Source organism: Anser brachyrhynchus (genome assembly GCF_964034855.1).
Source record: "Anser brachyrhynchus genome assembly, chromosome: 4".
NCBI classification, from domain to species: domain Eukaryota; kingdom Metazoa; phylum Chordata; class Aves; order Anseriformes; family Anatidae; genus Anser; species Anser brachyrhynchus.
This window is the reverse complement of record NC_137698.1, coordinates 56,196,214-56,208,313: the sequence shown is the minus strand read 5'-3', so window position 1 is coordinate 56,208,313 and position 12,100 is coordinate 56,196,214. Positions and strand designations below refer to the sequence as shown.

Here is a 12,100-nt window from a genome sequence, read left to right as displayed (position 1 = left end):
AGGACAGTAAAACCAGTGCACAGAATAAGCCTCCTGAATTAGTAGAGTACTTACGACACACACTTTTAAGAGTGAATTAATCCCAGCCCTGCCCCTAACCTGTTGTGACACTCAGGGCTTTTCACTTCACCTCACTACATACCCGTTTTTCTACATTGTACAATAGACATAATGATACTTCTGCTTTTTGAAACCTTCGGAGAACTGCAGCAATAAAGTACTACATAAAAAGAGATATGCATTTATATTGAAATGCACCTATTCACAAAAAGCCATCAATTTCTAACACTAGTTAAATCATCTTTATAAGCATTCATTCACAAAAAGCATATGAAAAAATTACCTGCTCATTTTTGCAGATCCACACAGTATTCCCCTGAAGTAGAATAAAGATTTTGGCTTTGTATCCTTTCAGTTCAAGATATCCACTTTTCTCAGGGGCAACAGAAGTTCGAGACTGAGAGTGATTATCAGACTGAGACTTCAAGGCATTGAGTATTGTATTAACCCAGTCATTCCTTTCTTCTAAACATAAGAAAAAAAAAAGTTAGACAAAGATAGGTTATAGGTTAAGTAGCAGCTCCATTCTCTACCACATTCGTTTTTCTGTTCTTCCTACTATGCTTTGCTGATTGCTGGTACAGCTACAGCACAAAGAGAACATCCACCTTGAAGAAGAGGTGGAGAGGGAAGGGAAAAAAACAATAGAGACAAAACAAAAACCCCACAACCCAGGAGCCCGTATCAGTAGAGATGTTAGCAAAGATATCCACTCAACTCCCAACAAACCAACACAAATTTGAACTTATGCAAACTGACGATCAAGATTTTTGAAGTCATGTCTACTAGTTCTGAGATGCTTAATTTCAGACAGCTTAAAGACTGAGTTGGTATACAGGTGGCATGCTCACCTTCTGGAAGCCCAATCAATGGGAAAGAACTACGGAAATTATGTAAGCAAAAACCAGGGAGCCTAAATAATCTCTCGCTGAACAGGGAAGCCATCCCCAATGCTATTCTGTTAGGCCATGCTTTTATGCAACGTTTGGCAATTCACAGTCTACTCCATTAAGGTGTAGTGGTTAAGCTTGATATTGTCAAGGGAGCTGAGTAGTCAAGAAAATGCATGTTTGAATATCTTCCGTATGCATTATTAATTTAGCATCTTACAAATACATGAACACAAGCAGGTGAAGTAATAAAGTTCCACTCAGTCTCATACACTATGTTCAGATGTTTCACCAGACTACAATCAATATACTTTAACGCTGAATACATTGAATGAATTAGACTTGCCCTATGGGATTGAAATATCATGAATATTTCAACTCTGCTCTGAAAGATTCAGGTCATGAAATATATGGTGGGCTGGGGAGAAGTATATACTGTTCACAGCATCTTTGAAGTAGAAACTATCAGTGCCCAACGCTGCTAAGAGGACTATCAAAACAATAACATGCTCACTTCATAAATGTCACACATGAAAGGCACCAGAAAACAGTCTGAAGAAGAGAAAAACAGCAGCTGGACACACCAGCACATGGTAGATGATCCAAGTGCTCCTCTTAGAAGTACAAGTTTTGTTTTAAAGCGATGGAAAGTTTTTAAAAGAAGTTTTAAAAGGTCACCAAAATATTTCAGTATAGTATAATATCACATTATGCTAAAAGTGTGGTGTTTTTTTTTTTTAATAGCATTTGACTCCAATTAAAGAAAATATCACCGCATCTGAGCAGATTATGCTCTAATTCAGTACTGCTACGTATTTAAATTTTTTGCCCCCAAATGCCACTAAACTTTCCAAAGCATTGCATACAGAGTTTTCCCTCTAGATATTTAAATCAAACCAAAAAATACTGTATTTCCATTATACCAAACAAATAACCAAGCAGCACACTGAAAGCCAATAAAACTAGCACTATAATCCCACAGATTGTGGACCAGCACTGGTACCAAGGGATGCAAATCAACAAAGTCAATGACAGTATTCCATGTTTTGATACTCCAGCAGAAATAAAGGAAAGCTAATATACAAGGTCCACAGGATGAAATATGTATAAAAGTCTCCATTTCAAAGTATTTTTAAAGAAGTTAAGTATTATTGGAATAGTCCCAGAACAATTTCCAACCACAAATCCACAGAAGGAATAGCATCCAGTAACAGTTTGTGCACATACCCAAAAGCAAGCAGGGTTATTCACATAATTTACTATGAATATATCATCCAGCTCTAGACACAGTAAGGACTGAATTATTTGTACAACACTCATTTCTAACCTTAAGTGAACAGCTTTACAGACAGGCCACTAGGTCCAAAGACAGTTGTACAGCTGTATACATCCAATTACAATTTCATTTTCAAGTGGCTGCTCTGAATATATTTTATATATCAGTATAAATTGTTAATGTCTTTACAGTATTCAAATGCAACGTCCATAAAGCAAATTATGGCCACACAAAAAATACTGCACTAAGATGGTTGTGCTCCAATTTATAAAAATAATCAAAAAATTGGGAAGAGAAAGGCAAAAATAATAAAAATAGGTCTATTTTTTAACTCAGCTAAGAGCATAAAAATGCCTGAAATGATTTGAGCCAGACATGATAAGAAGGATTTGTTCACTGATGTTGCACTCCTGTTACAGCCTGCAGCGAATGTTTACAACCAAGCTATAACCCATAAAAATGGGATTTGATAATGGAAATGCTGAGAGACCCTTAGCTATAATGGGTCTGGCATGTACTGCTGTAAATACATATTGCATATGCTTTTTTCTAGGTATTCCATTTTATTTGATTGTTTCCATAAATAAGTCATACATGCACTGATATTGATTCTACATATTACAGCAGTAGGTTGATAAAACATTAGAGTAGAAGGTAATCTAACTTCCCTTTCGCATTTGTATTCTCTATCAGTACATGGCTGAAAATACTGTACAAAGCAACAAATAAAGACACAGAAAAATCCAGATTTTCTCTGATCACATCATCACATCCAAGCCATCAACTTCATTGTTGCTCTTCATCAATTTTATATCAAGTAGTGACTTGGAGCAGATGGCTGAGAGCACAAAGACTATAAAAGCTGCTAGTGAGACCTGAGGAATCCCCAGAAAAATCCATCTTTGGAAAGAATGTGGGAGAATGAAGAGTTGGAAAACAGCATTCTCATTTTGATATTTTTAAGTGTATTTCAGCTCTTATTACAAAGCATATAGTTATCTCTAGTTTCACTTCATGAGCCCAGAACAGCTGGATTCCAAAAGTATTTCTCACAATGAGTTATATTTCACAAACAGAGTTTATCAGCAGTGACAACCTAGCTTTCTAGCAATCATTAGAATTACATGTTTTCTACATACCTTCTTTATCTACTCGAAAGACGAAAGTCCTATGGGATGTAACAACTTCAAATTTATTCTCTCCATGAACTCTTACTGTTGCTATAGCAGAGAGCAGGATTATCCCCTTTGAGAACACTTCCTATAATAAAAACGCAATAGAAATAGTTAATAACTTTCACGGAACATTAAATGTCTCCCAGGTAGTATTACGCACCATGATGTTTCGGATGTTCATATCCTAAACTGTGCTGTGCTCCTAGAAGTTCACCATTTATTATTAACAAAATTGCATCAATTAGTAAACCACTTCACAACCCACACATAGCCCACTTCATTGTTACGTGTCTATGCACACTTACAGCTTTCTAAAATAGAGTAAAATCCCATGGTGAAATATAGTGCATGTGAGAGATATAACTTAACAAGTCATCTCATGACTCTACTATAGCAAAATATCAGTCTTAAATTTACAATTTTATGCCAAAGTAAATTGCATTGAGTATCTCACAGATCTTTATACATACACGCTCTTAACTGTAAAAACAAAATCGGGCAAGGAGGAAAAAAAGTGCTTTCTCTAGGGAGAAAATTCCAGAGAATTTATATGTTCCTTCCCCCATTTGTTCAGTGGTTAGCCAGTAATAAAGTAAATCCACTGATTTTATCTTTTACCCTGAATGGGAGGGTGGGGACAACTACTGTGCAAAAATCCATTGCCTTGTCATCGCTAACGAGGAACCTCTAGCTTGAATCAGGTGGGTACTTTTTTTTCTAAATGAGACAGGAGGAAAGTGATCCCTCAAAAAATATAATTTGACATTGGAATAAATTTTTCTAAAGTTTCCTAATTTGCAACTTGGAATCGGGACAACTGAACTAAAACAACAGCAACATAGGACAAGCGAATTGCTACCAGAACTTTTTCCAAGTCCTCTGGTCATCTTTTAACCTAATCAGCCTAAGTGTTACGAGGCGGTGGGGAAGGGCAAGAAAGCCCAAGCAGACATGCAATGCTTTGGAAATACTTCTGCACAATTCCTGGATTACAGAGTTGACACTGTTCCTCCTGTCCCCATATTTGCTTTGATCAATTGTGGGTTTTTTTGACCATGATAATTTCGGATATACTGCTAAGATTGATGATCCAGATGCAGTAAAATTCCAAGAGGGAGCTCCCCATAAAAAATGTATATTGTAATAACTTTCCTCTTGAAGCATAAATTATTATAATAGAGGAACCACTGTGAATGCTAAGCATGGAGGAGACACACAAGATACATTTTCTGTTTACTGAATTTAGTATAACACAGATTTTCACCAAATTCACACTTGCGTTGTTTTGCTGCTAGACACTAATATTTATCAATGACTACTGTTTGATCAACTGCAGTTTAGTAAAATATACAAAGACAGTGAACATGTTACTCAAGAGCTACTCTATCAGAATTATCTCAGTGTTGTGCATGTATTTTCATTATGGCTATACTTGTTTGAAGACAGACTTGAACACAGCTACTTCATATTTGTTAAAGAAGGTTGGATATTGTGTTAACTCTCAATAGAAAAACAAACTTATTACAGATGCTACTTCTAAAAGTGTTCAGATATAATTATATTACGGTGTTTGCAGGCATCTACTGGTTGTATTTGGTACTGTAAGAGAATAATTCAGACTGCTTTAAGTCACAGCTGCTTTATTCTACCTGCTTTGAAAATTTTCAGTCTCCTTTTAAGCTGAGTAGTTTTGGTTTTGTTATTTAATCATCCTTTTTAAAGCTTTGTTCTCCCCAAGGCATATGTATTTTCAAATACAGTTTAAACCACTGTAATTTCTCAATCTTATTTCTACAGCAGCGTCTGTTCCACATGCAAGAAATGCCTACTCTTTGAAACAGTGCAGACAAGACATTAGGCGATTTAAGAAAACAGAAAAACAACAACAAAAACAGACCCAAGAACCTCGCAGATATTTCTTCTGTTACCAGGTGGTCTATTCTACTTATAGGGCTGCTAAAAATTCTCTGATGGAACAATTTTCTAGTTTGGAAAGAAGAAAGTTTTGTTGAGAACATCTGCTTTGATGAAAATGTTTATTTTCAAATACAGCCCAATGGAGCCCTACCTCACCTGGTGTGTTTCAGAGCCAGACTGAAAGATCCTGGAAAACATAGTCCTGCACTGTTTCGGCTTTCCTTCCACAACAGATAAAACATGACCTAGTTCAAGAACAACAGTGATTGCCCTGTTTTGCAGCGAATTTCATTCTTTGTTATGCTTACATGCAGCATAACGCAACAAAATAAAGTTCTCCACATGAAAAAGCAAGACTTTCCTAAATCACAAATGTATTTGTCAAGGATCCTAAGATGTTTTTAAACAAAAACTTTGAATATCACCAGCAGTTTTGCCTTACCATAAAGTACATGTTAGAGCACCAGAGTTCTCCTGCCAAAACAAGGAAGAACTTTGAAAGAAATACTACACATACTGTGTATTTGAAAAAAACTCTGAAATTACACCTTCCGCTCTTCAGCTTGCTCTCACTTCAGTTGACCACATTCTGTTATGACAAAACCACACAGGATATTGCTGTGACCACATCAACTTGCTCAGAACCATAAATACAGGAGAAATGAGCAGCATCATCAATTCAAAGAAAAACAGTTCCCAGGTCACATGCCATTTGAAAAAAAAAAAACACACTAAGCATTTTTTTCATATATAAATAGATATAAAAGGAAGTAGTCTGCATTTATTAGAAGATGACACACAGCTAGATCCAGATTAGAAAAAAAATCAAGTTTAAATCATTCCAAGGAGAATTTAGATAGAATAAGCAGACATTTTCTGGAACACTGCCCTCTCTGTCTTCCTTCCCCATCCTCCATGCATTTCACTCTTGATTAGACACTTGCACACTTCCCCTTGTTGAGAATCTCACTCCTCTCAAGTTTCTAATTTGAATGGCAAATAGAGCTGTTTAGTACGGGTAGTGTTTCTGGGTAAAACAAACAGTTTTATTCTATTCACTCTACCCTTTTCTGCTTGTAATAATCAGAAAAAATATCTGGGTAAGGATTGGTTTCCTTTTGAGAACTGTTTTTTAATTGATATTTGTGAAACCAAAAGTGTAACAATTCCTTTATAACATATTGTCTGTGTATTGGAATATCCTTGGACAAACACAGATTAGAACAGACGGATCTTGCCATTAAGATTGAGGTTAAGTGACAACTTCCTCGTTTAAACGTAACTAGACATACAGCTAGGAGGAGGGCCCTGTTGCCCACAGTGAACTGTGGGGATATCCCTACCTTATCAGAACCAGCTCCTGAGCTGCATGGAAGTATTGCCAGGTCTGCAAATACTTGCAGAACATGCTGATAACCATCTAACAGGCAATATGAATGCTCTCGGTGTGGGAGGAGGGATCCAACAAAGACCATTCTGCCAAAAAGCTCATGCTCTCCAGTGACTCCATTACTTACCCAAATCCCACTATGCACTCAGAACTATGGACAGACAACTGTTTTCCTCCTATCTGCAAAGTACTCCAAGAGTTTCATCAAATCCTCAGCTATCATCAGAATGCGCCTTCAGCTTCGCAGTTCTTGGATATAAAAAGGACTCACCAAGTTAACAAATCAGACACACAAATTTGAAATTGAACACACAGACCAACCAGTGACACTTTCAACTCCAGGAGTGTGGTTTTATACCCTGCTCAAGAAAAGGGAGAGAAGGAGTCTTCAAACAAAGACTCCTGCAAGTTCTTGATGGCCCAAACTATCACAGATATCTTTTAAATAGAGGATGCAGAGTTGAAAGCTTTTTAAGCAACTATGCAACATTAAATATTCCCTTCAACATACAGGATGATTTCTGGAATCTCCTATGACAGACAGCTGTATAATAAAGTCCTACTCTAGAGTTAGTGACTGCAAAGCAACCTCTAGTGACCTTCCAAAATAAATAAATAAACCCCCAGTGCAGAAACATGACTTAAAATTCTTTGAAATTAGCATTCTTTGCCTAATTATGCTACAGACAATGTTAAACAAATCCCAATGCCGTAGGATTTTTATTTATTTAAAAAGTCTCTTAACAACTAACTCTGCATTTCTGCTCGTCTAAAGCCCTGGTATGAATACCACAGAGGGAGTAACATTTTTTGGTCTTTCCAACCCAGATGTTATTCCATCGTTCTCTTCATCTACATAATCATTTCTTCTAATGTAAGTGAGGAAAAATAAGCAAGCAAAAACAGGTTGTCTCATGTTCCTCATCAGTAGGCATAATAAGGCATGATGTAAATAATTTTTTGAGCTTGTTCACAATTCTCTAGACCCTCAGGATGTACACAGCCATTTTCTGCTTTAGTTCTCCCCTTTCATAATCTGCTGAAATATGTCAAAAAGCATGCACATTATATAAAGCATCTGCAGAACACTTACTGATTATCACTGCCTAGCATAATGCTTGGGAACTTTTACCCTAAGTTGTATTTTGTTCTTAATTTAATATGCATCTTCAACAGGAAATGCTTTCCAGTGTTTCAAGCAATACACATGCATATAACCTCATTTCCAAACATGCACATTATACAATCATCTATCATTTTTGAATTTAACAAGTTCTGCATTTCTTCCAAAAGTGAATTAATCACAGAGCAACAGAAAAATAATTTAAGTCAGCTGAAGTGTATTAAATAGATAACTATAGGAAAAAGAAGAAAAAGGAAAATTTTTAGAAAAAAGAAGGCAAGGTTTAAAGATAGGTCTCAAAAAAGCAATGGTTTCTATTGTGAAAAACAACATCAAGCGCTCAGGTAAGTCTTTTCCAAGTGTCATATATTTTTTGAAAATTATTACTTACAAATCCATTTTTACATCATGTATCAGAAGAGAACTACTTAAATCAAAGCAACTCATGAGCCTGCAAATCTTTTGGTACTGATCAGTCCCTTAGGTACAGAAACAAACAAAGCCAGCCACTCACATTACAGTATTATGCTCCTTTTAAAGAGACACATTCAAATGTAAACTAGTCCCATGTTATGATTATTCCTAGAATACACAAAAGGAGAGACATTTATAATTAGAGACTAGGAAAGTGGCATGGAGTATTTGCTTTTAGAAGGTCTTCCAGGCCAAATTTTCCCTCAAAAAAAAAAAAAACCTAACATGCTGGGTTTCCATGACAAGACAGTTTGCAGCCACCAATGTAGCATTTGATCTCTTAAACATGTTTTTCATGGTCCTGTTCTCTTTTGCAGAATGCAGCAATGTCGCTCCTCCAATAAACTAAGAAGTTCTGATGATATCTACCTGGAAATATCAGGAACACTAGCCCTTCTAGAAAACAAGAGGATGAAGAACACATGAAGCTCAAGGACACATTAAAATATCTAATAATACCTTATCCTTATTTTGCAGTTGAAGATATATTTAAGACAAATATTCATTAATAATTAATTCTTTATCATGTATATTACACACATGCATTTTGACCCAAGCATGTCACTTACCTTTTCATTATTGTAGTAAGAAATGCTGTCTCCATCAAACTTAACCCAGCGCTTCTGAAACATACGTTTGCTGTGAACCAAAAAATAATACAATTAAGATTACAAACAATAACAAGATTTTCAGAATATCACAAGTGCAAATTAATGAAAGGTAAAAATCACATTTAGCTTCCTGCATTTGGGCCTAAACATTCTAGAAATTAAAATTTACACCTTTTTAAAAGAATATTATTGATTTCAAATATAATAAACAATATCACTGGAGTTTTTATAATTCAGTGACTTCATTTTTTTTTAAGCAAATTTCCCCTCTTTTTCCCCTCCCCATCCTCTTTATCATATCTGAAGTGACAAAGGAAAAAAAGAGCTTTCAATAATGTATTTTTGCTTGAATTTAACAGGTATAAAGGATGTTTTTACGGAAAACAAAGGAATACTCTGAATACAGAGCATACCTTTCAGTGTTAAAAACTCTTAAGTTCATTTGCAAAAACAAAAACTGAGAATCTGAAGTGACCATCTCATTGACAGGTTCATGAGAAGTACATCTCTGTTTACATATTACGGTATGTAAACCATATAGAGTCAACCTCACCTGAGCACTCTCTTCCCTGGCCAATGAATAAGTATCAGTCACACCAATCATTCAACAAGTACAATGTAAAAATTCGTTTTCAACCTCTGTTATCAACTACAGATCAGTAACGAGAAGCTCATTTGATTATCTCAGTTTCCTGTTAATTTATGCTCTTATTTTATATATATATATATAAAAAATATGAACCTGAAGCAGTCCATTACGCTCATTAAAAATGTTGGCAACCTATTAGTTATCATCTATAAAAATTTACATTCTAAAACTATTAAACAAGTTAATTAAGCAAGCACAAGACCCCTCTCTAACAACTCTTTTCCCAATGTTATTTTCTTTACTATTAAAAGAACGCTCTGTTTTAGAATTAGGAGACTGTGATAGTTTATCAAAACTTCAATCAAATAGCAACTGGCTTAATTAACTTGTATTATATGACTACAATAAATCATCATCTTTTCTAACCTGGAAAAGCCAATGTAGAATTTGTTTTCCATTAAAATGTCAATAAACTATGAGATGTTACAGAAAAGAAAAAATGTACCTAAGTGCCATGTAAAATGTAAACAAACTCAATGACTTTGCAATTTATAGTGAGTTCACTAAAAATAAAAGCTGTACTTTAAATGCAGTTTACAACAATTTAAGGAAACAGTGCATCTTCATTCCCCTGAGGACACACAAAATGCCAGATGTAAATAACAGCTTTATAAAAAAAGAAAATAGTAAAAAAAAAATAGTAAAAAAAAATAGTAAAAAAAAAAAGAAACATTCAGCTGACAGGGACTGAAATCACAGAATCGTCTAGGTTGGAAGAGACCTCCAAGATCACCTAGTTCAACCTCTGACCTAACACTAAGAAGTCCTCCACTAAGCCATATCACTAAGCTCAACATGTCAAGTCTTTAATGGCAGAACAAATCAGGTTTTTTTTTGTGCTTTGGTTGGTTTCTTTAAGTCTTCAGGTATCTGAGAAGTGGTATTGTTAGAAAGAAAAAAAATTAGCATTCATTAAACTGTTTAAAAACAACTCCTTGAAATTTAGCCAAGGAATATCACTGGTTTGAGGCTACTGATGCTGCAACTTTTCTACACAGTTCTACCAACTATTAATTTACTATCTTTTTCAAAGTAATATATTCTCATGCAGTACTTTACCTAAAGCCTTCACATTCAGTTTCAAACTCTATTCCTTCAAACATCACAGTATGAGTAAACCGGAATCTAGAACCATATTTTATATCACTCCATTAGCTAACTGCCAAAATTGAGGTATTAACTGCAACTCTTCTGAAAAGTGAATACACTTCTTTCAGTTCTGAAAAAAAGTAGTATAAACATACTATACTGGAGAAAAGACTATTTTGAGTCTATGTAAAATTCTTCTTTGATTTGTTACTAAAAGTACATAATGGCAATCCATAAAAGTTGATGAAACTTTTGAAACTGAATAAAAAGCACAAAAAAAACATATAACTAGGTTTGTGCAGATTAAACCTATTTTGCCATTGCAGAATTTCAAACCAGATTTATTCCTCCTTGCTATTCAGCCTTAACAATATATCATAATAAAGCAAAAATAAAGAAATATGTCTTTGTGAGTCAGAAATCTTAAAAAAACAAATGACAAAAAAACAGAAATTGCTATGTCACAGAGCTCCTTCCAGTGGGCTCAACCTAGAATGTATTCTCAAGCAATTTAATTCAATAACTTTTGTCAGTAAAGTGAAAAAAATATAACTGCTATAATAGTCAGAGTAATTATGATTATTATAGCCACAACTAATGAAAGGAAAGGCCAAACATTTTAATATCACCTTTCAAAGCAGCTAAACATGAAGTTCTAAGAACAAAGAATATAGAACTACTAAGGCTCAAGGAGAACTACAGTAAAAACATTACAGAACTAAAGGACAAAAGCTTTAATTTCTTGATGCTAGTGAAAGTCAGAAATGGACTGGAAAAGTTAAATTGTGCCAACCTTAAAAATGCAGAGAGGAGATGAAGAAAGTCATTAGAACAACTACAGAAGCAGAAACTACTGAAGAATTGTCTATTCAATTAGTTAAGGAGGTTAGAAGTATGTCAGAGTTTACTACATTTATGAAGGGAAGATCAGATAATATAGGGCTCTTTACACAATCTAAGAAGAGTGGGAATTTAAAGTATGTTAAATTAAAGTAGAAGAAACTTTAAACAATAATAGCAATTAAACAAGAGCTTTTTAAAGCTATAAACGTCCTAGTGAATCTGTTTTCCTTCTACTCTCTTTTTTACTATTTAAAATTTCAAAGTAAGACTCGTGCTCAGATTCCTCCATCAAAATTTAGTCTCCTACTTTAGTTTATCAATGTGCCTATTCACTGTAGATACATTTCTAAACTCAAAGCTTGATTTATATTCCTACGAGACTACACAACTCTGAAACCAATAGTGATTTTCAGTCAAGAAAATCACTAATTTGTATGTTCACAGCTAAACTGGTAAAGCAATATTTCAGAATCAGACCTTGGTTTTGCTCACAGAAAAGCAACGAAGATTCACAGATTGGAAATGTTGCTACAAATTAATTCTCGATTTTTCCACTACAGTTCATGAGTGGCAATCAACATTTTTCATAAAAACATCTTTCCT

General features: G+C 34.8%; 1 protein-coding gene across 1 annotated transcript in view; it reads right to left on the bottom strand.

Annotated features, from left to right (window-relative positions):
• Nucleotides 1-12,100, bottom strand: part of ARAP2 (ArfGAP with RhoGAP domain, ankyrin repeat and PH domain 2) — a 128,618-nt gene that overhangs the window by 94,384 nt on the left and 22,134 nt on the right. Inside the window, 3 exon segments of the mRNA XM_080590063.1 lie at nucleotides 344-525; nucleotides 3,366-3,486; nucleotides 8,875-8,944. Coding sequence (XP_080446189.1) covers nucleotides 344-525; nucleotides 3,366-3,486; nucleotides 8,875-8,944 — 373 coding nt within the window.